Here is a 24815-nt window from a genome sequence, read left to right as displayed (position 1 = left end):
ATACCTGGATATATTGGTTGATCACAAGATGATTATGAGCTGCCAATGTCATGCGACTATGAAAAAGGCTAATGCAGACCTAGAATGCATCAGGCGAGGTATTTTGAGTAGAGACAGGGAAGTGTTAGTACTGTTATATAAGGCATTGGTGAGACCTTATCTGGAATACAGTGTGCAATTCTGGTCTCCCATGTTTAAGAAAGATAAATTCAAACTGGAACAGCTGCAGAGAAGGGCTACTAGGTGTTTCAGGCCCTCTTCTTACTACACTAGGATGATAAGAGGAATGGAAAAACCATGACTTATGAGAGGAGACTCAAAGAGCTTGGCTTGTTTAACCTAACCAAAAAAAGGCTGAGGGGAGATATGATTGCTCTGTATAAATACATCAGAAGGATAAAGACCAGGGAGGGAGAGGAGTTATTTAAGTTAAGCACCAACATGGGAACAAGAATAAATGGATATAAACTGGCCATCAACAAGTTTAGGCTTGAAATTAGATGAAAGTTTTTAGCCATCAGAGGAATGTAGTTTTGGAACAGCCTTCCAAGGAGAGCTATGGGGGCAAAAACCTAACTGGCTTCAAGACAGCTTGATAAGATTATGGAGGGGATGGTATGATGAGCCTGCCTACAATGGTATGTAGCTGATCTGCGACTACTTGCAGCAAATATCTCCAACAGCCGGAGCCCCCTCCTGCACCAAACTCCCTCCCAGAGCTCACACCCCTGACCCTCTCCTGCACCCCAATCCCCTGCACCAGCCAGAGCCCCCTCCTGCCCCAAACTCCCTCCCAGAGCCTACACCCCTCACCTGTACCCTAACACTCTGCCCCAGGCTCAACCAATGCACACCCCACAGTTGAGAATGTTACACTGATTTGTGACAATCCCTAAAGGATTTTGGATCTATAAACCAAAAATGACACTAATAAAAGGTAAAATTCTTGAACTGTCCAGTGGATTCTATGAGATTAGGTGCAGTGTGACCATATGACCCCTGCACTGAAATTCCCTCCCAGAGCTTGCACCCCTCACTCCTGCACCCCAACCCCCTGCTCTAGGCTCAGCCTGGAACCCCCTCCCATACTCTGAACCCCTTGGCCCCAGCCCAGAGCCTGCACCCTCTTCTGCACCCCAAGCCCCTGCCCCAGCCCGGTGAAAGTGAGCGAGGGTGGGAAGAGCAAGTGACCGAGAGGGGGGGAATGGAGTGAGCAGGGTGGGGCCTCGGGGAAGGGGGAGGGTAGACCCTGGGTTGATCTTAAATTCAAAAAGTGATCTTGTCCGTAAAAAGGTTGGAGACCACTGTCATAACAAAAGAACTAGGGGTCACCAAATGAAATTAATGGGCAGTAGTTTTTAAACAGACAAAAGGAAGTATTTCTTCACACAACACACAGTCAACCTGTGGAACTCTTTGCCAGAGGATGTTGTGAAGGCCAAGACTATAACAGGGTTCAAAAAAGAACTATACATGTTCATGGAGGATAGGTCCATCAATGGCTATTAGCCGGGATGGGTAGGGATGGTGTCCCTAGCCTCTGTTTGCCAGAAGCTGGGAATGAGCAACAGGGAATGGATCACTTGATGTTTACCTGTTCTGTTCATTCCCTCTGGGGCAACGGACAATTGGCCACTGTCGGAAGACAGGATACTGGGCTAGATGGACCTTTGGTCTGCCCCAGTATGGCTGTTCTTACGTTCTTATGACTGGGACTGTTCAGCTTAGAAAAGAGATAACTGGGGGGGTTATGATAGAGGTCTATAAAATCATGAATGGTGTGGAGAAAGTGAAAGTGTTATTTATCCCTTCAAATGAAACACAAACCAGGGGTCACCAAATTAAATTAATAGGCAGCAGGTTTAAAACAAGCATAAGGAAATACTGCTTTATACAATGCACAGTCAACCTGTGGAATTCTATGCCAGAGGATGTTGTGAAGGTCAAGACTATAACAGGGTTCAAAAAAGAACTAGATTCGTTCATGGAGGATAGGTCCATGAATTGCTATTAACCAAGATGATCAGAGATGGAACCTCATGTTCTGGGTGTCCCTAAACCTCTGACTTCCAGAAGCGGGAACTGAATGACGGGATGGATCACTCAATAAAGTGCCCTGTTCTGTTCAGTTCCTCTGAAGTATGTGGCACCGGCCACTTTGGAAGACAAGCTACTGGGGTAGATGGACCATTCGTCTGACCCAGTGTGGCCATCTTTATGTTCTTAATCATGTTTATAGGTTTTAAATCTAACCAGCATCTTGTTCCTGCAGATGATTCTGGAAAGAAAGGCAAATAACCGTCAACAGAAACAAATCCAGAGAGAGAATCTTCAACCAAGTCCATCTCAGTTCAAACCATCTCTTCCAAACACCAGTTCTGTGCCTTATTCTACCATCAGGGATCAGAAAGAGCCAAGACCCACTCTTATGAAAAGCTCACATGTGCCTGCAGGGCCTACAATACTTGGTGAAGTTTCCAGCCAGAGAGAGGGTTTAGCAGGAACTCTCTGCCAGAGACCTAAAATCAACATGCTTTACAACCCCATAACGCACACCACTGTTCAGAGTACGTACCAACCTCCTGAATTAGAATGTGTTGCACATAATAGCTAAGGACAGGGAGAGGAAAGTAGGTAGTGGATTAAGGATGGAGATAGAAACAAGTGAAATTTACAGGAGCAACATGAGATGGTGACTGTAAAGGGGGAAGGGAAGTTGCACCAAGATAGGGTTACCATACGTCCGGATTTTCCCAGACATGTCCGGCTTTTGGGGGCTCAAATCCCCGTCCGGGGGGAAATCCCCCAAAGCCGGGCATGTCCGGGAAAATCGGGAGGCTCGGCCGGGGCCTCTTTGTCCGGGGTCGGGGGCATGGTGCCGGGCCGGGAGCGCGGTGCCGGTCCGGGCCCGCGGGGCCGGGAGCCGGTCCGGGGAGCCGGTCCGGGCCCGTGGGGCCGGGTCGGGGAGCCGGGCCGGGGGTGCGCCGGGCCCGCGGGGCCGGCAGCCGGGGCCGGGGTCGGTGCGCCGGGCCCGCGGGGCCGGCAGCCGGGGCCGGGGTCGGTGCGCCGGGCCCGCGGGGCCGGCAGCCGGGGCCGGGGTCGGTGCGCCGGGCCCGCGGGGCCGGCAGCCGGGGCTGGGGTCGGTGCGCCGGGGCCGGCAGCCGGGGCCGGGGTCGGTGCGCCGGGCCCGCGGGGCCGGCAGCCGGGACCGGGGTCGGTGCGCCGGGCCCGCGGGGCCGGCAGCCGGGGCCGGGGTCGGTGCGCCGGGCCCGCGGGGCCGGCAGCCGGGGCTGGGGTCGGTGCGCCGGGGCCGGCAGCCGGGGCCGGGGTCGGTGCGCCGGGCCCGCGGGGCCGGCAGCCGGGGCCGGGGTCGGTGCGCCGGGCCCGCGGGGCCGGCAGCCGGGGCCGGGGTCGGTGCGCCGGGCCCGCGGGGCCGGCAGCCGGGGCCGGGGTCGGTGCGCCGGGCCAGCGGAGCCGGGAGCCGGGGCCGGGGTCGGTGCGCCGGGCCAGCGGGGCCGGGAGCCGGGGTCGGGGTCGGTGCGCCGGGCCCGCGGGGCCGGCAGCCGGGGCCGGGGTCGGTGCGCCGGGCCCGCGGGGCGGGGAGCCGGGGGGTGCGCCGGGCCCGCGGGGGGTGGTCGGTCGGGGCCGGCACCCCAGGGCCCGAGCCAACCCAGGCTGGAGCCGCCGGGGGGCCAGCCTGGGCCGCGCCTCCTCCCCCCGCCCCCCTTACCTGCTTCAGGCTTCCCGCGAATTAAATGTTCGCGGGAAGCAGGGGAGGGGGCGGAGACTTTGGGAGGGGGCGGAGTTGGGGCGGGGGCGGGGCTGGGGGCGGGGCCAGGGCCCTGGGGAGTGTCCTCCATTTGGAGGCACAAAATATGGTAACCCTACACCAAGAAGACAGTGCATAGAGAATATCAAGACAAATGAATTTCCAATTGGGGTGTGTGTGTGTATTAAATTTTCCCTTCTGGGAATGATTTGTACTGACACTTTTGTGGAGAAGTGCTGGGTGTTGAAATTCCATACTCAAATATTTGGAACACCAAATACTCATTCAGGAATCACAGACTTATCAGTAAAGACTCAGATGATAATTCTGTTGGCTGTTAAACAATTTCTTTCCTCCCCAAAGTCCTTTCTTTCTACTATTTCCATTCTCAAATCACATACCAGTAGAATGGCCTGGTTGCAGTCAAAGCCCCATCAGTATAAGAGAAGGAACAGCTGGAAGGGCATTCTTTTTAGGGTTCCTAGGTCTTTGGAACTCCTTCCTTTGGGCTGTAACAGCCCATATTTGTTAGCTTTCAGGGTATGATGCAAGGCCTGCCTTTTTACCATTGCTCATGAGGAGCTGGGCGTTGGGTAGACCTGGTAGTCGTGATAGAGGACTCTGGGGAGGATTGTGAACAGACCAATTAATTTTTGTTACTTATGTTGTCGCTGGGTTATTTGATTTGATCTGGGATAACTAATCGGTCTGTTAATATATTTTTTAAAGACTGGCAAGGGCACCTGGAACATTGAATGGGCACTCTTTTATTATAGTTTAGTAAAAGGTTAGTTACTGATTTTTTATTAAGGATATACAGAATTTTTCAGTACAAATTATCTTCTTACAGAAGAATTAAAAGAGGGTGACAAATACAAAATAAAAGGGAATACAGCAGAGTTAATTGAAGGCATTTCAAGCTAATGTTACATACATATCTAGTAGATCTAAGCTATCATCACCAAAACAAAGCACAGTAATGATAGCCCGTGATTCCCGTAAGCCTGATTTGTCTATTAGGGCTTGCCTACATGAACGCTGTAAGTCTAAGTTATGCTAGTTCAGTTACATAAGTTACGTCGACTTCAGTTACTTAACTTAGGTTGACTTTCAGCAGTGTTTACACCCCATTATGTTGATGGGAGACACTCTCCCATCGACATAGCTTCCGCCTGTTGGGGAGGTGGAGTACAGACAGACATTGATGGGAGAGTGCTCTGCCATCGACTTAGTGTATCTTCACCAGATCCGCTAAATCGACACCGCTGCACTGATCGCAGCAGTGCCAGTTTGTCCAGTAGTGTAGACATAGCCTCAGATCCAACCTGCCAAAGCCTGTTACAGAAAAACAAACTATCTTCAGCCTAGCATGGAGGCCATATCTTATTAAAAACTTTAAAACAAAGAATCCCACCCTCCTTCTTCACGGAGTGTCCCTGTGGGTGCTCCACTTTAGGTAAGTCTGCGCCCCAGCGCTTGTAGTTGGAGATTTTTAGTAGCAGTGCCTGGTTGGATTGCACATGCGCTGCCCCCATCTTGCGCTGCCTCTGGTGGTTAATAGCACTGTGCAACCAACCCCCCTCAGTTCCTTCTCTACCGCCCTCTGCTTGAGATGAAGCACTTAGCAATGCCTCTGTTCTTTATCTTTCTCTAGTTTTAACTTTAGAATACTAGTTAGTTAACCAATAGTTAGTTAATAGTTTAGTTTACTTCCCCTCTTCCCTGTTTATTTTTTTCCTAATTTTTTTTTCTTATCTTAGGAATTTAATTTTCAGTTATTAGGATACCCTGCCTCATAGGAGAAATTCTACTTTGAGTGGCATGACCAGCTCTCCGGGTTTTAAATGTTGCCTTGCTTGCCGCTCCTCAATCCTGGTGTCTGACAGGCACTTACAGGGTGTCCGCTGCCTCAGCGAGACACATATTCCTCAGAAGTGCTCCCACTGCCACAATTTGAAAGCCCATGCCAGGAAGGTGAGAGACATACAGATAAAACTCATGATGGAGAAGTCCTTGTGCCCCACGTCCTATATAGGATCACAGACCCCTCCTGGACAACTGTCTCCCATGGCAGCATCTGACAGAGGTTTCCCTCCACCCTCTCAGGGGAAGGAGTCCTGTGCCAAAAAGGCATCGAAGAAGTGGGCTCTGATCTCCCCTCCTTGGGAATCCACCAAAAAGCAGCGTTCCCCGACTTGTCAGACCCCATCAGTGGCGACCGCACCAAGACCATCCAACTCTGAGGTAACAGGACCATCTGGTACCGTGCGTACCATGTGAGCCAAAGACCCTAAGTGGGCTGGCTTGGAAAGAGGCACTAAATGGAAACTTACAGTCTCTGCCTCAGTACCGCTGGTGCCACTCAAACATGCAGCATCGAGCAGCTCGGCAGTGCTACAGTCTATGGCATCACCTTCTGCCTCTACAGCGCATTGCGCATGACCCTCTGCACCAACAACTGCAGTAAAGGCATCAGTACTGCTGACAACACCTTCCTCAGTACTGATGCTCTTGGTACCACAGCAGTTTCTCCACCACAAGGATCTTCTGATTGCTTCAGCACTGGAATCTCCACTCCTTGGTACTGACCTCACTCCAGCACACTCGGTACTGAATCAACTTACCACACCAGTCAGATCAGCTCCTTCTTTATCCAGTGGCGAGGATGATGATGATGAAGGGGAAATCCACTCCTCCCATCACTCCTCACCTGTCCACACAGCTACCAGACCAAGTCCACTAGAGCACTAAGGGTACCACACAAGACTCAAGGCTGGTATAGACACCCATGCCATTTTCACTACAGTGGCCTTACTGGGACCCATGGACAGCATAATGCCAACACTACCCTAAGGTTCCCAGTCCACCTAGGACAAGGGCAAGGCATTCTGCTTCACCCTCTGTACCTGGATCCTCTGAACCTCCAGAAGAGGCAGTCAAGGAATTAGAGGACACTTGGGATCAGGAAGTTGCACCAACTGCCAATTTTTCATCCTCTTCCTCAGATGAAGCTATCATGCCTCCACCACCCTCATAGAGGATGACTTGGAATAGTTCCAGAAAATGTTTAAGAGGATTGCAGATTCCGAGGAGATACCGATGGAAGAAGTGGCGGAGTCCTAACATAAGTTGCTGGACATCCTTCAGACTTCAACCTCCTCCAAGATTGTCCTCCCAATAAATGAGGCTGTCATGGACCCAGTCAAGACCATCTGGCAAACCCCAGCAACAATTCCGCACAGCTGCAAAAGGAGCGGATAAAAAATATTATGTCCCTTCCAACAGGATGGAATTCCTATTGTCACACCCCACATCAAACTTTGTAGTGGTTGAGGCCGAGAACAAGCGGGGCAGACAACACCATTCCAGATCCACCCCATATGACAGAGACTGGAAGAGGTTGGATCTTTTTGGGCGCAAAGCCTACTCTTCAGCGATTCTACAGTTTAGGATCGCAAACTATGAAGCAGTAATGGCCAAATACAACCACTTAAATTACTCAAATCTGTCTAACTTTTTTGTCCTCAGGCATTTGTTCAATAAAGAACAATTTAAAGCTTTTATATCTGAGGGTCAGCTCCTAATTCATACAGTTTTACAAGCTTCACTGGACTGTGCAAACACGGTGGCACGTTTAATCACCATGGCCATAATGATGCAACAAGCTTCCTGGCTCCACTTCTCTATTTTTCCCAAAGAGGTACAATCAACTGTCGAGGATCTCCCATTCGAAAGTCCTAAACTGTTTGCAGTCAAAACAGGTGAGTTCCTTCACACTTTGAAGGACTCTAGAGCAACTCTGAGATCCTTGGGCATATGCACACCTACACACACAAGAAAAAACAGGGGAAGTATTATTCGATGTAGAGATATAGATCTGTGCCTTATACACACTCTCAGAGGCAATATGACCTGCAAAGGCAGAGGCCTGCAAGACACAGACCACTCCCTTCCCAGCCTTCTGCATTTCAACAACCTCCCTCAAGGGCCCAAGATAACTCCCACACTTACAAGTGCTGGAAGCATCCACAGCTATCCATCCATCCGGAGACCGTCTGACCCCATTCCTACCAGCATGGCAGACCATCATGTCAGACAATTGGGTATTAGAGATCGAGACTGGCTATTCCATCCAATTTACCTCCATCCCCCCTACCCACCCTCCCTCCCTGTCTCTTTTCAGGGACCCTTCTCGCAAACATGTTATACACTGAGGCACAGTAGAACCAATATCAACAGAACACAGAGAGAAGGATTTCTACTCCCACTATTTTTTAACCAAGAAAAAAAGTGGAGAATGGAGGCTCATTCTCAATTTAAGAAGACTCAAAAAATTTTTGAGGACCCCACGATTCAGGATGGTCATATTAGCAATGATAATTCCAGCACTAGAAAGAGGAGAGTGGTTCTCAGCTCTCAACCTCCAAGATGCATATTTCCACATAATGATACATCCCTCACACAGGAGGTTTGTTCTGGGAATAGCTCATTTCCAGTACAAAGTATTCCCTTTCGGATTATCCACTGCCCCACGGTTATTCTCAAAAGTTGTGGCAGTGGTCCACCTCCACAGACATGGGATCATAATATTCCCCTATCTGGACAATTGCTTACTCAAAGCATCAACTGGAGAAGAGGCACTGGAAGCTATTCAAAAGCTAGTAGCTCTCTTTACATATCTAGGTCTGCAAATAAATGAACAAAAATCACCACACACCTGTGTAGAGACTGGAGTTCATAGGGGCCTACCTCAAATCTCTAGAGGCTACAGCCTCACTGTCCCGACACAATTTTATCACTCTACTCTATTCATAGATTCATAGATTCTAGGACTGGAAGGGACCTCGAGACTGTCATCGAGTCCAGTCCCCTGCCTGCATGGCAGGACCAAATATTGTCTAGACCATCCCTGATAGACATTTATCTAACCTACTCTTCAATATCTCCAGAGATGGAGATTCCACAACCTCCCTAGGCAAATTACTCCAGTGTTTAACCACCCTGACAGTTAGGAACTTTTTCCTAATGTCCAACCTAGACCTCCATTGCTTCTTGTTCTGTCCTTAGAGGCTAAGGTGAACAAGTTTTCTCCCTCCTCCTTATGACACCCTTTTAGATACCTGAAAACTGCTATCATGTCCCCTCTCAGTCTTCTCTTTTCCAAACTAAACAAACCCAATTCTTTCAGCCTTCCTTCATAGGTCATGTTCTCAAGACCTTTAATCATTCTTGTTGCTCTTCTCTGGGCCCTTTCCAATTTCTCCACATTTTTCTTGAAATGCGGTGCCCAGAACTGGACACAATACTCCAGCTGAGGCCTAACCAGAGCAGAGTAGAGCGGAAGAATGACTTCTCGTGTCTTGCTCACAACACACTTGTTAATACATCCCAGAATCATGTTTGCTTTTTTTTGCAACAGCATCACACTGTTGACTCATATTTAGCTTGTGGGCCACTATAACCCCTAGATCCCTTTCTGCTGTACTCCTTCCCATTCTGTATGTGTGAAACTGATTTTTTCTTCCTAAGTGGAGCACTTTGCATTTGTCTTTGTTAAACTTCATCCTGTTTAACTCAGACCATTTCTCCAATTTGTCCAGATCATTTTGAATTATGACCCTGTCCTCCAAAGCAGTTGCAATCCCTCTCAGTTTGGTATCATCCGCAAACTTAATAAGCATACTTTCTATGCCAATATCTAAGTCGTTAATGAAGATATTGAGCAGAGCCGGTCCCAAAACAGACCCCTGCGGAACCCCACTCGTTATGCCTTTCCAGCAGGATTGGGAACCATTAATAACAACTCTCTGAGTACGGTTATCCAGCCAGTTATGCACCCACCTTATAGTGCCCATCTAAATTGTCTTTGCCTAGTTTATCGATAAGAATATCATGCGAGACCGTATCAAATGCCTTACTAAAGTCTAGGTATACCACATCCACAGCTTCTCCCTTATCCACAAGACTCGTTATCCTATCAAAGAAAGCTATCAGATTGGTTTGACATGATTTGTTCTTTACAAATCCATGCTGGCTGTTCCCTATCACCTTCCAAGTGTTTGCAGATGATTTCCTTAATTACTTGCTCCATTATCTTCCCTGGCACAGAAGTTAAACTAACTGGTCTGTAGTTTCCTGGGTTGTTTTTATTTCCCTTTTTATAGATGGGCACTATATTTGCTCTTTTCCAGTCTTCTGCAATCTCTCCCATCTCCCATGATTTTCCAAAGATAATAGCTAGAGGCTCAGATACCTCCTCTATTAGCTCCTTGAATATTCTAGGATGCATTTCATCAGGCCCTGGTGTCTTGCAGGCATCTAACTTTTCTAAGTGATTTTTAACTTGTTCTTTTTTAATTTTATCTGCTAAACCTACCCCCTTCCCATTAGCATTCACTATGTTAGGCATTCCTTCAGACTTCTCAGTGAAGACCGAAACAAAGAAGTCATTAAGCATCTCTGCCATTTCCAAGTTTCCTGTTACTGTTTCTCCCTCTTCACTGAGCAGTGGGCCTACCCTGTCTTTGGTCTTCCTCTTGCTTCTAATGTATTGCTAAAAAGTCTTCTTGTTTCCCTTTATTCCTGTAGCTAGTTTGAACTCATTTTGTGGCTTTGCCTTTCTAATCTTGCCCCTGCATTCCTGTGTTGTTTACCTATATTCATCCTTTGTAATCTGTCCTAGTTTCCATTTTTTATGACTCCTTTTTATTTTTTAGATCATGCAAGATCTCGTGTTTAAGCCAAGGTGGTCTTTTCCACATTTTCTATCTTTCCTAACCAGCGGAATAGCTTGCTTTTGGGCCCTTAATAGTGTCCCTTTGAAAAACTGCCAACTCTCCTCAGTTGTTTTTCCCCTCAGTCTTCATTCCCATGGGACCTTACCTATCAGTTCTCTGAGCTTACCAAAATCTGCCTTCCTGAAATCCATTGTCTCTATTTTGCTGTTCTCCCTTCTACCCTTCCTTAGAATTGCAAACTCTATGATTTCATGATCACTTTCACCCAAGCTGTCTTCTACTTTCAAATTCTCAACGAGTTCCTCCCTATTTGTTAAAATCAAGTCTAGAACAGCTTCCCCCCAGTAGCTTTTTCAACCTCCAATCTAATCACACAAAGCAAGCCAGCCCACAGGCATTAGCCAGGACCTGCTTCCAACTGTTAGGCCACATGTCAGCGATGATATTTGTCATCAAATACATCAGACTGCACATGCGATGCCTGCAAGGCTGGCTCAGGACAGTGTATATTCCACACAGACATAGCATAAACAAATGTCTTACAATGCCAGCCAAAGTAAAATACTCTCCACATTAGTGAATTCAACCAAACGACGTTTGCACAGGAGTCCCTTCATACAGACCCTTCCATCAATGATAATCACAACAGACGCTTCTCTGCTTGGTTGTGGGGCACACATGCACAACCAACCACGTGATCCAAGGCCACTGGTCCCCATCAGAATTAACACTACACATAAACCTGCTAGAGCTGCAGGCAGTCCGCAGTGCATCCTCACACTTCCTACCTGCAACCAGTGACAAGGCCATAATGGTTCTGACAGACAACATCACTTGTATGTTTTATATAAACTGACAAGGAGGAGCACAGTCACACTCCCTCTGCACAAAAGCCAGGCTACTATGGACTTGGTGCATCAGCCATGACATCAACATCTCAGCCTCCTACCTACCAGGATGCCAAAACACCACTGCAGATGCACTGAGCAGAAAATTCTCCTAGGACCAAGAGTGGGAAATGAACACCAAAGTATTACAGAGCATATTCAGACATTATAGGCCTATTTGCGACAACCCAAAATGCCAAGTGCCCACACTTCTGCTTAAGAGCTGCTTTCCTCCTCCAATGGGATGCACCTCTAATGCCTTTCCCCCAACCCCTCTTCTATCCAGAGTCATACACAAGGTCAGAACCAACAACTCCAGAGTCATCTTGATAGCTCTCATGTGGCCCAGACAAACATGGTTTCCTTACCACACGAGGATGGCTGTGTGCCAACCAGGCACTCTTCTCCTTCTACCACATCTCCTGTCTCAGGATGCAGGCTAGGTCCATCACCCAAACCTGGCGAGACTCCACCTGAAGGCATGGCTATGCCACGGTTACGAGACAATGAAATGATCTGTTCTGAGGTGGTAAGGGACATTCTTTTAAACAGCAAAAGATCTACTACTCGAAATACCTACTTGCACAAATGGAAGAAGTTCCATACATGGTGCCAGAATAGACAAATTATGGTGACTTCCTCTTCTTTACCAATAGTACTGGACTATATACTGGAACATAAGAAATTAGGTCTCTCCATTAGCTTGATCAGAGTACATCTCACGTCAATCACAGCATTCCACCACAAAGTGGATGAGTTCTCAATCTTCGCTCACCCAATCACTAAATACTTTCTCAAGGGTTTTTGTTCCTTTCTCGTCCCATCCCTTTGTTTCTTCCACCCTTGCTCTTTCCTTCCCTGTAGGAGAGAAGGTATGAGATGCACCTCTTTCCCCTTCCTCCCCCGCTTACTATCTTCTCTTCTGTTTCTCTATGGGGTTCTTTTTTATTGTCCATTTCATCCTTTCTAACCTGGCTCTAACTTTACCATCTGTGTTTCATCCTTCATTCTTCTCACTCTAATTCTCCCTCCTTTCTCTCTATCACTTTGTGACTGGTGTCCTAGTGGGGAGCTAGCTATGGTCACTCAATTAGGGTGCACTGCAAAAAAATGGGGCAGACAAACCCCAAAAAGCTGTTGGATATTCCAATACTTATATTTACCAAGCCAGCATAAAACAGCTTCTTTATTACTTTACTGGTTACTCAGAAATCCAATCAACACAGTTCCCTTAAAGTGATCCAGCCTCAGGCCTCCATCCAGGTATCCACGTCAAATATGATGAAAATTTCTGTAAATCTTATTTCATCATATAAAAGAAAAGGTTCTACCAATCCCAAAGGATCAGACACATTACCTCCCAGATTATTGAATATTCCAGCTCTTACCCAAATACATGCTACAGCCAATTTTTATTAACTAAACTAAAATTTATTAAAAAACAAAAGAGTATGGTTAAAAGATCAATATACATACAGACATGAGTTCAATTCTTAAGATTCAGATTCATAGCAGAGATGGTGAGCTTTGTTGTTGAAAAGAGTTTTCAGAAATAGTTCCTAGGTTATAGTCCAATGTCCAAATCTCATATTCAGGGCGTACCAGCATAATTGGGACCTCAGTCTTGCAACTCAAATTTCCCTGATGAAGCCTAATCAGATATGAGATGAACAGAATCAGGACCAAGGATCTTTTATACAATTTCATGTCTTTTGACAAGTTGGCGTTCAGAAGGTAATTAGCATGACTTTGCTATACGTTTCAAAGAGAGATGAATACAGAGCTATCCCATGTTTACAATTCATTTAAATGATAGGATGTTCTTTTGACTCTGAATTATCAGAATACAGCAGAGACAGGGACTGTTGATTACATGACCCTACTCATACACATGTAAAAACATAAACATTATCTCCCCACATGTCTTTTGAGGGTTATTTATTTTGCAGGATGTTTAGCCCTTTCTAGCCATGCATCACACATATGTTCTTTCTTCCTGCAGATAGTCTGGGTTCTGTTGTAATGGCCAGGAACCATTCAGCACCGCTCCCTCAGCATCAGAGAACATCCTCCATCAATAGGAAACATGGGAGACAGATCACATGGATGAATATGAATGCTCAACCACCTGGAACGAGCATACAGAATCCCTATAATGTGAGTAGCATCACACAGGACCAGTCTTACTGTTCGCAGGGATCCAAGTTGCCGTGGGGGGAAATGAGTTTTTACTTGCCTTCCACTCTGGTGCAATTTCCAAGGGGAAGTCAGGTTGGACTGTGATTTGCTCAGTTAGAAGGGCTGAAAGCAGTCAGTGGGCTTCTTGTGACTGAGGTAAGTACTGCAATTCCATTGGACATATGGAGAGTCTGTGGGAACTGTTTCTCAGATGACAGTCTGCACAGTGTGGTGTGGCAAGACACCTTCTCAGTCTCACCAGCCTCCGCTGCTTTTAGCCTTGATGAGAAAGGCTTGGGTAAAACAGGCCCTCTTGGTTGCACAGGGGAAGTCCATTCCTTCTCACCACCAGTCTTTTGGGCTTGTTTTTCTCCCTTATTGGAGGGAATGCAGCCTCCCCTCCTGGTGAGGCTCGCTGCTCCTAACCTACTGGCAGCATGACTCCTTCTCTTTCTCCCCCTCTTCTCCCAACAGGGGAGGGTTTAAAAAGGTCTCAGGCAGCCCTTAGTTGGAATCAGCTGTTCCTAATTGACCTCAGGTAACTCCCTCTCAGCTGATCCTAACTGATTCTCTGGTAACCCCTTCTCAGTTGATAGGGAGGAGGGCCTTTTAACCTTCTGGGACTGTTTTCTACCCCTTGCTTGCAGCTGTCGGTCCTGAGCTTATCACAGTGGGTAATAATCCCACTGTGCCCACACAGAAGATTGATGTTTCCTTATCAGGGACATTGAAGAGAAGGCTGGCTATAGAGTTTTTGCTAGCATAAGTAAGAACTGGATGCCCCACAAAGGATTTTCCATCCCTAAAATCCAGTGTTTTTACAGCAGGTTTTGAAGCAGTGACTAATAGTGACTTCACAAAGATTAGATGTGAAGTAACAGCTGTTCTTCTAGTGTCCATGAGCGTACTCCTCTTGAGGAGGAGGAGAATAGTGAATAGACAACTTTAGAAGGCAGCTTTGTGATTTTCCGTCCTTTTGTGCATGTAGAGTCCAGCTGGTGACTAAAATGATCTGCCACAAGTTAGGCAGAGGTGATGTTTCTTTTTCGAGTGCTGTCCGTGTGGGTGCTCCACTCCAGGTGATGTGCGTCCTGGTGCCGTTGATCGGAGATCTTCGGTAGCAGTGCATGGTCAGGATGCACGCACCCAGCTGTTGTCTCGTGGCGTTAGTAGGGTCTGTCTGTGCACACGCGTCCCGCACCCCCTCCGTTCCTTCAACTGTCCTCGGCTGACGATGGGACTAGGGGCAGTGCTGAACCTCTTTCCCTGGTCACAGAAGGAAACAAGAAGAAATAGTTAGCTAGAAATATCCCAGTTCTTTCCCTTCCTTTAGACTAGTTATTCATTGTTCGTTAGTTTAAAAGACAAAAAAACAAAAAAAAAACCTTTTTTTCTCTCAAGTTCGTTTCCCACTGAGACTTCCTCCCCAGGCAGTCATATGCTGGGGTCCCCTGGATTCAAAAAAATGCGGCTCTTGCAATGAGTCTATGCCTGGGTCTGATGTACACTCACTGTGTGTGAAGTGTCTAGATGAGACACACGTCCCCGCAAAGTGTAATGGACTGAAAGCCAGGGTTCACCACGACAGAGACCTGCGGCTGAAAATGCTCCTTATGGAGAAATCCGTGCAGCCACCAGTGGAGACAGGCACAGGTAATCACTCGCCCTCATGCTCCCCTACGAGATTGGAACCGACCAGGAGAGGGGAGGACTCCTGTCTCATGCTGAGAAAGAGGGACGATCGATGAGTTATCTTAAGTGCCTATACACAAATGCAAGAAGCCTGGGAAACAAGCAGGGAGAACTGGAAATCCTGGCACAGTCAGGGAACTATGATGTGATTGGAATAACAGAGACTTGGTGGGATAACTCACATGACTGGAATACTGTCATGGATGGATATAAACTGTTCAGGAAGGACAGGCAGGGCAGAAAAGGTGGGGGAGTTGCGTTGTATGTAAGAGAGGAGTATGACTGCTCAGAGCTCCGGTATGAAACTGCAGAAAAACCTGAGAGTCTCTGGATAAAGTTGAGAAGTGTGAGCAACAAGGGTGATGTCGTGGTTGGAGTCTGCTATAGACCACCAGACCAGGGGGATGAGGTGGACGAGGCTTTCTTCTGGCAACTAGCAGAAGTTGCTAGATCGCAGGCCCTGGTTCTCATGGGAGACTTTAATCACCCTGATATCTGCTGGGAGAGCAATACAGCGGTGCACAGACAATCCAGGAAATTTTTGGAAAGTGTAGGGGACAGTTTCCTGGTGCAAATGCTGGAGGAACCAACTAGGGGCAGAGCTTTTCTTGACCTGCTGCTCACAAACAGGGAAGAATTAGTAGGGGAAGCAAAAGTGGATGGGAACCTGGGAGGCAGTGACCATGAGATGGTCGAGTTCAGGATCCTGACACAAGGAAGAAAGGAGAGCAGCAGAATACGGACCCTGGACTTCAGAAAAGCAGACTTTGACTCCCTCAGGGAACAGATGGGCAGGATCCCCTGGGAGAACAACATGAAGGGCAAAGGGGTCCAGGAGAGCTGGCTGTATTTTAAAGAATCCTTATTGAGGTTGCAGGAACAAATCATCCCGATGTGTAGAAAGAATAGTAAATATGGCAGGCGACCAGCTTGGCTAAACAGTGAAATCCTTGCTGATCTTAAACGCAAAAAAGAAGCTTACAAGAAGTGGAAGATTGGACAAATGACCAGGGAGGAGTATAAAAATATTGCTCAGGGATGCAGGAGTGAAATCAGGAAGGCCAAATCACACTTGGAGTTGCAGTTAGCAAGAGATGTTAAGAGTAACAAGAAGGGTTTCTTCAAGTATGTTAGCAAGAAGAAGAAAGTCAAGGAAAGTGTGGGCCCCTTACTGAATGAGGGAGGCAACCTAGTGACCGAGGATGTGGAAAAAGCTAATGTACTCAATGATTTTTTTGCCTCTGTCTTCACACACAAGGTCAGCTCCCAGATTGCTGCACTGGGCAGTACAGCATGGGGAGAAGGTGACCAGCCCTCTGTGAAAAAAGAAGTGGTTCGGGACTATTTAGAAAAACTGGACGTGCACAAGTCCATGGGGCCGGATGCACTGCATCCGAGGGTGCTAAAGGAGTTGGCGGGTGAGATTGCAGAGCCATTAGCCATTATTTTTGAAAACTCATGGCGATCCAGGGAGGTCCCAGATGACTGGAAAAAGGCTAATGTAGTGCCCATCTTTAAAAAAGGGAAGAAGGAGGATCCGGGGAACTACAGGCCAGTCAGCCTCACCTCAGTCCCTGGAAAAATCATGGAGCAGGTCCTCAAGGAATCAATTATGAAACATTTAGAGGAGAGGAAAGTGATCAGGAACAGTCAGCATGGATTCACCAAGGGGAAGTCGTGCCTGACTAACCTAATTGCCTTCTATGAGGAGATAACTGGCTCTGTGGATGAGGAGAAAGCAGTGGATGTGTTATTCCTTGACTTTAGCAAAGCTTCTGATACGGTCTCCCACAGTATTCTTGCCGCCAAGTTAAAGAAGTATGGGCTGGATGAATGGACTGTAAGGTGGACAGAAAGCTGGCTAGATCGTCGGGCTCAACTGGTAGTGATCAATGGCTCCATGTCTAGTTGGCAGCCGGTTTCAAGCGGAGTACCCCAAGGGTCGGTCCTGGGGCTGGTTTTGTTTAATATCTTTATTAATGATCTGGATGATGGTGTGGACTGCACTCTCTGCAAGTTTGCAGATGACACTAAACTAGGAGGCGTGGTAGATACACTAGAGGGTAGGGATCGGATACAGAGGGACCTAGACAAATTAGAGGATTGGGCCAAAAAAAACCTGATGAGGTTCAACAAGGACAAGTGCAGAGTCTTGCACTTAGGACGGAAGAATCCCATGCACTGCTACAGATTAGGGACCGAATGGCTAAGTAGCAGTTCTGCAGAAAAGGACCTAGGGGTCACAGTGGACGAGAAGATGGATATGAGTCAACAGTGTGCTCTTGTTGCCAAGAAGGCTAACGGCATTTTGGGCTGTATAAGTAGGGGCATTGCCAGCAGATCGAGGAACGTGATCGTTCCCCTTTATTCGACATTGGTAAGGCCTCACCTGGAGTACTGTGTCCAGTTTTGGTCCCCACACTACAAGAAGGATGTGGAAAAATTGGAAAGAGTCCAGCGGAGGGCAACAAAAATGATTAGGGGTCTGGAGCACATGACTTATGAGGAGAGGCTGAGGGAACTGGGATTGTTTAGTCTCCAGAAGAGAAGAATGAGGGGGGATTTGATAGCAGCCTTCAACTACCTGAAGGGGGGGTTCCAAAGAGGATGGAGCTCGGCTGTTCTCAGTGGTGGCAGATGACAGAACAAGGAGCAATGGTCTCAAGTTGCAGTGCGGGAGGTCCAGGTTGGATATCAGGAAAAACTATTTCACTTGGAGGTTGGTGAAACACTGGAATGCATTACCTAGGGAGGTGGTGGAGTCTCCTTCCTTGGAGGTTTTTAAGGCCCGGCTTGACAAAGCCCTGGCTGGGATGATTTAGCTGGGAATTGGTCCTGCTTTGAGCAGGGGGTTGGACTAGATGACCTCTTGAGGTCCCTTCCAACTCTGATATTCTATGATTCTATGATTCTAGGAACGCAGCTTCACCCTCTCATTTGACTTTACCTCCCATATCCCAGAGGACAGAAGATCAGATTTTAAATCAGTCGTCGAAGGTCAACTGGTGTCTAGGATGGCGCTACAAGCATCCCTGGACATGGCCGACACAGCAGCCCGTACTACCGCAACCGCAGTAGTGATGCGCAGGTCTTCCTGGCTGTCTTCATCTGGCATCCCTAAAGACCTGCAAACCAAAGTGGAGGACCTTCCCTTTGATAAGAATAAACTTTTTTCCAAAAAAACTGACCAAGTCCTTCACACCATGAAAGACCCCAGGGCCACTCTGCACACACTGGGATATACCCTTCCCTCCCCAGGAAGCAACGGTATCAACCTTATCAGATGCCCTGCGCACAACAGTATCACCGGCCCCAGTCGAGATTGTATGATAATGGGAGGAACCGCAACAGACCTCCCTGGCACAGACAAAACCAAGCGCAACTAACTACATCCCACACATCGGGAAACAAACAACAATTTTTAAGCCTTGGTCAGGGGTCTGTGCGACCATCCCTTGGCATCACCACTTGCCCATTTGGTCACTGCCTCCATTTTTTCCACCATGTCTGGCAACTAGTAACACAGGACCACTAGATCCTGGAAATAGTACAATTGGGCTACTCCATCCCTTTCATTTCATGCCCACCCACCCTTCCCGGTCCCTCTTCAGGGACCCCTATCACGAGCAACTACTTCAAGCAGAGGTGACTCATCTTCTACAGCTAGGTGCAGTGGAACCTGTACTAGCACAACATCGGGAAAAAGGGTTTTACTCTTACTATTTCCTGACCCAGAAGAAAGGCGGAGGATGGCGACCTATACTAGACCTATGAGGACTGAAAGAAGAACAGGAGTACTTGTGGCACCTTAGAGACTAACAAATTTATTAGAGCATAAGCTTTCGTGGACTACAGCCCACTTCTTCGGATGCATATAGAATGGAACATTCTATATGTTCCATTCTATATGCATCCGAAGAAGTGGGCTGTAGTCCACGAAAGCTTATGGTCTAATAAATTTGTTAGTCTCTAAGGTGCCACAAGTACTCCTGTTCTTCTTTTTGCGGATACAGACTAACACGGCTGTTACTCTGAAACCTATGAGGACTGAACAAATTTGTACGCGTACAAAAATTCAAGATGGTCACATTGGGCACAATAATACCTGTGCTGGAACAAGGGGACTGGTTCTCAGCCCTCAACCTACAGGATGCTTATTTTCATATACCAATGCACCCAGCACACAGACACTTTCTGCGATTCACAGTAGGGCACGACCACTTCCAATACAGAGTGCTACGGTTCGGACTCTCCACAGCACCGTGAGTGTTCTCTGGTGTGTGTGAGAGAGAGAGAGAGAGAGAGAGAGAGACTCGCAGTAGTGGTGGCCCACCTACACAAACACAGAATTATACTTTTCCCCTACCTAGACAACTGCCTTATCAAAGGCCGATCATACGAAAAGACATTAGAGGCCACTCATTTTACCATCTTCCTTTTCCACAGTCCAGGCCTGCAAATAAACTTCCAAAAATCCACCCTGATACCCACATAGCAAATTGAGTTCATCGGGGCGCATCTGGACTCAGTTTTGAGCAGAGCCTCACTTCCACACACCAGATTCCTCACCGTCACACACCTCATACACAGGTTATCCATTTGTCCCAGAGTGGAGGCAAGAACATGCCTGCAGCTTCTTGGTCACATGGCATCCACCACCTTCATGGTCAAATATGCTAGACTACATATGAGGTGCCTTCAGGGTTAGCTCAGCTCCATATACAAACCCAGCAGGCACAGCCTCCACGTGACGCTAACTCCTCCAGCAAAGGTATTAGTCTTCCTACAATAGTGGACAAAAACAGGAAACATGCACAGGTGTCCCCTTCTATCAAAATTCCCCTGTGCTCATGCTCACAACAGATGCTTCCCTGATAGGCTGGGGAGCACACCTGGGAGATCACACATCACAAGGCAGATGGTCCCTGTAAGAGACGCGTCTATACATAAACCTTCTAGAGCTCAGAGCAATCAGATATGCTTGCCTCCACTTTCTCCCAATCATAAGAAACAAATCTATTTGAGTCTTGACAGATAATATAGCATGCGTGTTCTACATCAACAGACGGGGGAGCGGGGAACGCAATCGCACTCCCTGTGCACAGAAGCCATCCAACTATGGAATTGGTGCATACAACATCGCATAGAGATCACTGCTTCCTACCTATCTGAGTGTCAGAACGCTACCACTGACATACTCAGCAGACACTTCTCACAAGAACACGAATGGGAATTACACCCCACGATACTGCGACAGCTCTTCTCCCACTGGGGCACCCCATCTTTAGATCTGTTTGCCACAACACAAAACTTAAAATTCCATCTATTCTGCTCCAGGGCAGGACTCGGGACCACGTCCCTCGGAGACACGTCCCTCATTCTGTGGAACAAGACACTCATGTACGCTTTCCCACCGGTCCCACTGATACACAGAGTCTTGCGCAAGATCAAAGAGGACAAGGCCAGGGTCATACTTATTGCCCCAGCCTGGCCCAGACAGACAAGGTATCCCTACCTGCTGCGCATGTCCATCCGCCCTCCAAGAATTCTTCCCAAGAGACCGGATCTGCTCTCCCAGGGCAACGGTCAGATTCTCCATCCACAACTGCAGAAGCTCCATCTGACGGCTTGGTTCCTTCATGGTTCCAAACCCACGAACTAGCTTGTTCGGAGCAGGTCCGACACATCCTCCTGCACAGTAGATGAGACTCCACTCGTAAGAGTTACCTGCAAAAGTGGAAACGATTCTCCATATGGTGCTCCAACAGAAATTTGCCACCCCAACAGTGCGCCTCTCCCTGATATCTTGGACTGCCTCTTACAACTAAAAAAAGATGGACTATCGCTCAGTTCTATCAGAGTACACCTCACGGCAGTTAATACCTTCCATGACACGCTGGACGGGTTTTCAGTTTTCACCCACCCCACCATAAAACGCTTCCTCACAGGCCTTCAAAACCTTTATCCTGAGATTCACCTACCCACAGCTACCTGGAATCTGAACCTAGTTCTCCAAGGTCTCATGAAACCTCCCTTTGAACCACCGGCTACCTCCTCCATACTACACATGTCCATGAAAGTAGCTTTCTTAGTCTCCATAACGTCGGCAAGAAGGGTCGGGGAAATAAGCGCGCTAATGGCCTACCCTCCCTACACAATTTTCTTTAAAGACAAGGTTACAATGCGACTCCATCCCAAATTTCTTCCCAAGGTGGCGTCCACCTTCCATCTCAATCAGCCAATACACCTACCTGCATTCTACCCCAAACCTCATAAGAACCCACATGAAGTGGCATTACATACTCTTGATGTCTAGGGTGACAAGCTTGCAAATGTGAAAAATCGGGACAGAGGTTGGGTGGTAATAGGCACCCATGTAAGAAAAGCCCCAAATATCGGGACTGTCCCTATAAAATTGGGACATCTTGTCACACTTTTGATGTCAGATGTGGAATTGCCTTTTATTTGGACAGAACTAAGGCATTCCGTAAATCTCCTAGACTATTCGTGTCCACGACCGAACGATTGAAGGGTGCTGCTATTTCCAAGCAATGAGTCTCCAAGTTGATATCTGAATGCATTAAGTCCTGCTACCAGACCCAGATTGCTCAACCCCCCAAGAGCATCAAAACACACTCTACCCAGAGCGATGTCAACATCCGTTGCATTCCTGCAAAATGTACCTATTACCGACATATGCAAGGCGGCCACCCGGGCATCAGACCACATGTTTGCCAAACATTATGCTATCACACAGGACACTACAGCAGACACCATAGTAGGCCACACAGTACTGTCTACTGTTATCAGTGACGCAACTCCACAGTCCCACCAACCATAGTGGGTACCGCTTCACATGCACCTGGAGTGCAGCACCCATAGGGACAGCACTCGAAGAAGAAAAGAAGGTTACTCACCTTGCAGTAACTGAGGTTCTTTGAGATGTGTGCCCCTGTGGGTGCTCCACTACTCACCCTCCTCCCCTCTACTTTGGCGTATGACTCAGACAACTCTACGGTAGAGAAGGAACTGAGGGGGTGCAGGACATACGTGCACAGTCAGACCCTAACGATGCCCCGAGACAACAGCTGGGCACGTGTGTCCCAGCTAGGCACTGCTACCACAGAACTCCGATCAACGGCACCAGGATGCACCATCACCTGGAGTGGAGCACCCACAGGGACACACATCTCAAAGAACCTCAGTTACTACAAGGTGAGTTACCTTCTCTTCTGCTTGTGAATTAGATACCAAGTGCTAGTTAACACAATGTGTGTTTGGTGCATATATATGTCCAACACCTCTGCATGTGCTCATTGTCAAAAGTAGAAGAGAGCTTGAACAGAAGCAACATAGTTTCTGAAGGGTTAACCCCTGCATATTCCCTTGCACTGGTACAGAAAGGGTTAGCCGCCCTGAGAAAGAAATGTAAATGGAGGTGATCACCCCAGATGTGAAATCCACAGATGTACTCTCTTAATAAATCCTGCCTGGCAAGAAATTCCACTTGTTTTGTGAGGATAGCAAGAGAAGAGCTTCTTTTTCAGAATACCGATCCTCTTCTCCCAGCCCCAGGGGCTGCTAGACAGTGCTGCTCAGCCCTGTCACTGATATCTTTCTTCTCCAGGATCAGCAAGTGCCAAAAGATCCTGACTCTCAAGGTCAGTCCGTATCCAACCAGAGATCGTTTTCACTATCCAGTCAGGCACAGGAAGCTGCTATCCACAATCACCTGACCAGGAAGGACTCTCCCATGATGGTTGGGGTGACAGCAGCCAGTACCAGACTAGTGAGTATGGGCATTTGTCTTTCACCATTTCAAGTGGCTGATTGGAGCTGCACAATGTACCTACAGCTATACGCCTTTCCCTTCAAACTCAGGCTCAATCCTGCTCTCACTTTTGTGGTGAGATCATAGTCTATTACTCTTCATATCTTGTTTGATCCCCATTGTCTTCTCCATGTTGTGAGCTCAGCCTGCACCCCTTCTCCTTTACAACCTTCTCTCCTTCACCTTCTGGACAGTTCTGCCCTATGCCCCTTCTCCTCCACACTCTGGGATTTGCCCTACTCCTTCTCTGCATAGCCAGAATCTATCCCACTCCCCAGACCATTCCATTTCCCAAACCCCTTGTTTCTCTATGAGGAGTTGATTTAGGATCCCTGAGCTTTCTTTGCTCTTCTCTCTTACACAGAATCCAAGGAACCCACAGTTTCCCAGCAGGGATGCGCACCCTCTTCTGAAGTCCAGTAAAAAGATGTTTCAGGTCACAGCAAATATGGGAGCTGCTGGAGATCCCAAGGCATCGATGGGCAGTTACTCCCAGTCCTATGGGACCATCTGTAAATCTGCACTCCAGAATCTTCCAATATCAAATTCCTGCCAACAGGCACCAGCATTGAATACGTACCAGCACTGACCAAGTGGAGTACAGCCCAATCCACCCATCCACAGGCCCTGTAGGGAACAAACAGCTGGGGTACAACTCCACTCCCAGGCATTTGGCAGGACCCAATGCTAGAGAAGTACTGCCTGCACTCACCATATGGGGCACAGTGCCACTTTCTCTGAGCAAGATAGCAAGAATGGTCTGGCATTCTGATCCTTTTAACTTCTCAAGCCTGTGCAAAGACACAAGGTAGGCAGGGGACACAGCATCATTTGTTTCCATACAACGCTGTAGGCACAGTTTATCTTTACATACTATTCCTCATATTCAGTATCACTGATAGCTACAGAAAGCTGCTTTATTCTGCTACTGGCTTGTGTTGTTAGATATATCCAGACTGATTTGTCCATCTCTATTGGCCTCAATCTGTTTGTGTTCACTGAATCCAAACTTTGGAGTGGGGCAGGTAACTAAGAATAGACCATTCTCTGAAGCTCAGGAAGACTAAATTTACCATGGATATCTTGATCTCCCTTCACTTTATGTTCCCAGTAATTCCCATGTCCTTTTGGGGTACAAAAACGGTTATTAACATTCTCTCACTCCAATAAAGTAGTTTCCTTTCCTTATGTATTTTTCTCCAGTGTATTTAATACTATAACTATCATGTGTGGATATACTCTTGTATGTATTGTAATAATAAACTGCTTATATTTCACTGAGGGAAGTACCTTCCTTTCACAGCATGTTGTCCGCTGTGTAGGAGTGAATGAGACAGAATCACTGGGGAAGTGCTTCTTTGTCTAATGGCCTGATACTGATTATACATTCACTTGTCTCTCCCAGAATGCAGCAGTCCATGAGATGCCTTTGCTGAATCATCATAAAGTCGTTCTGGAGCAACAGTAGCCCTATCATAGTTAAGGCTAAAGCTAACTTCCCACTTTAACAGCGGTCTTTCAAATGCTTTCCTCTCTCAACTTTCCCCAAAAGAAGCCACTGTCCCTGAAGTTTCACAAACCATATCTCATTGCGGGGTAGTGTTTTTCAATCAGAAAAACAATATTCAAATTATTGTGTTTTAAATATTTTTTTGTCACCAACTCTGAAAATTTTCTAAACTCTTGTTAGCCCATCGTATCTCCAGCTTTGTCTATAAATT

At 47.5% G+C, this 24815-nt stretch overlaps 1 protein-coding gene across 8 annotated transcripts in view; it reads left to right on the top strand.

The window, feature by feature from the left end:
* MAPK15 (mitogen-activated protein kinase 15) overlaps positions 1 to 24815 on the top strand; it is a 148496-nt gene that overhangs the window by 55061 nt on the left and 68620 nt on the right. For 6 of the 8 annotated variants that reach the window (XM_005313733.5, XM_024113783.3, XM_005313734.4 and 3 more), the window contains 4 exons: positions 2273 to 2567; positions 13396 to 13550; positions 22891 to 23052; positions 23459 to 24371. In XM_005313733.5, the coding sequence (XP_005313790.1) occupies positions 2273 to 2567; positions 13396 to 13550; positions 22891 to 23052; positions 23459 to 23683 (837 nt within the window). In that variant the 3' untranslated portion in view covers positions 23684 to 24371. Of the gene's footprint in view, positions 1 to 2272; positions 2568 to 13395; positions 13551 to 22890; positions 23053 to 23458; positions 24372 to 24815 lie in introns of those variants that run through there. The other 2 variants (XM_065586422.1, XM_065586423.1) reach the window with 1 other exon arrangement.

Source organism: Chrysemys picta, chromosome 2 (genome assembly GCF_011386835.1).
Source record: "Chrysemys picta bellii isolate R12L10 chromosome 2, ASM1138683v2, whole genome shotgun sequence".
NCBI classification, from domain to species: domain Eukaryota; kingdom Metazoa; phylum Chordata; order Testudines; family Emydidae; genus Chrysemys; species Chrysemys picta.
Note: the sequence above shows the minus strand (reverse complement) of the source record. Positions and strands in the feature narration are given on the sequence as shown.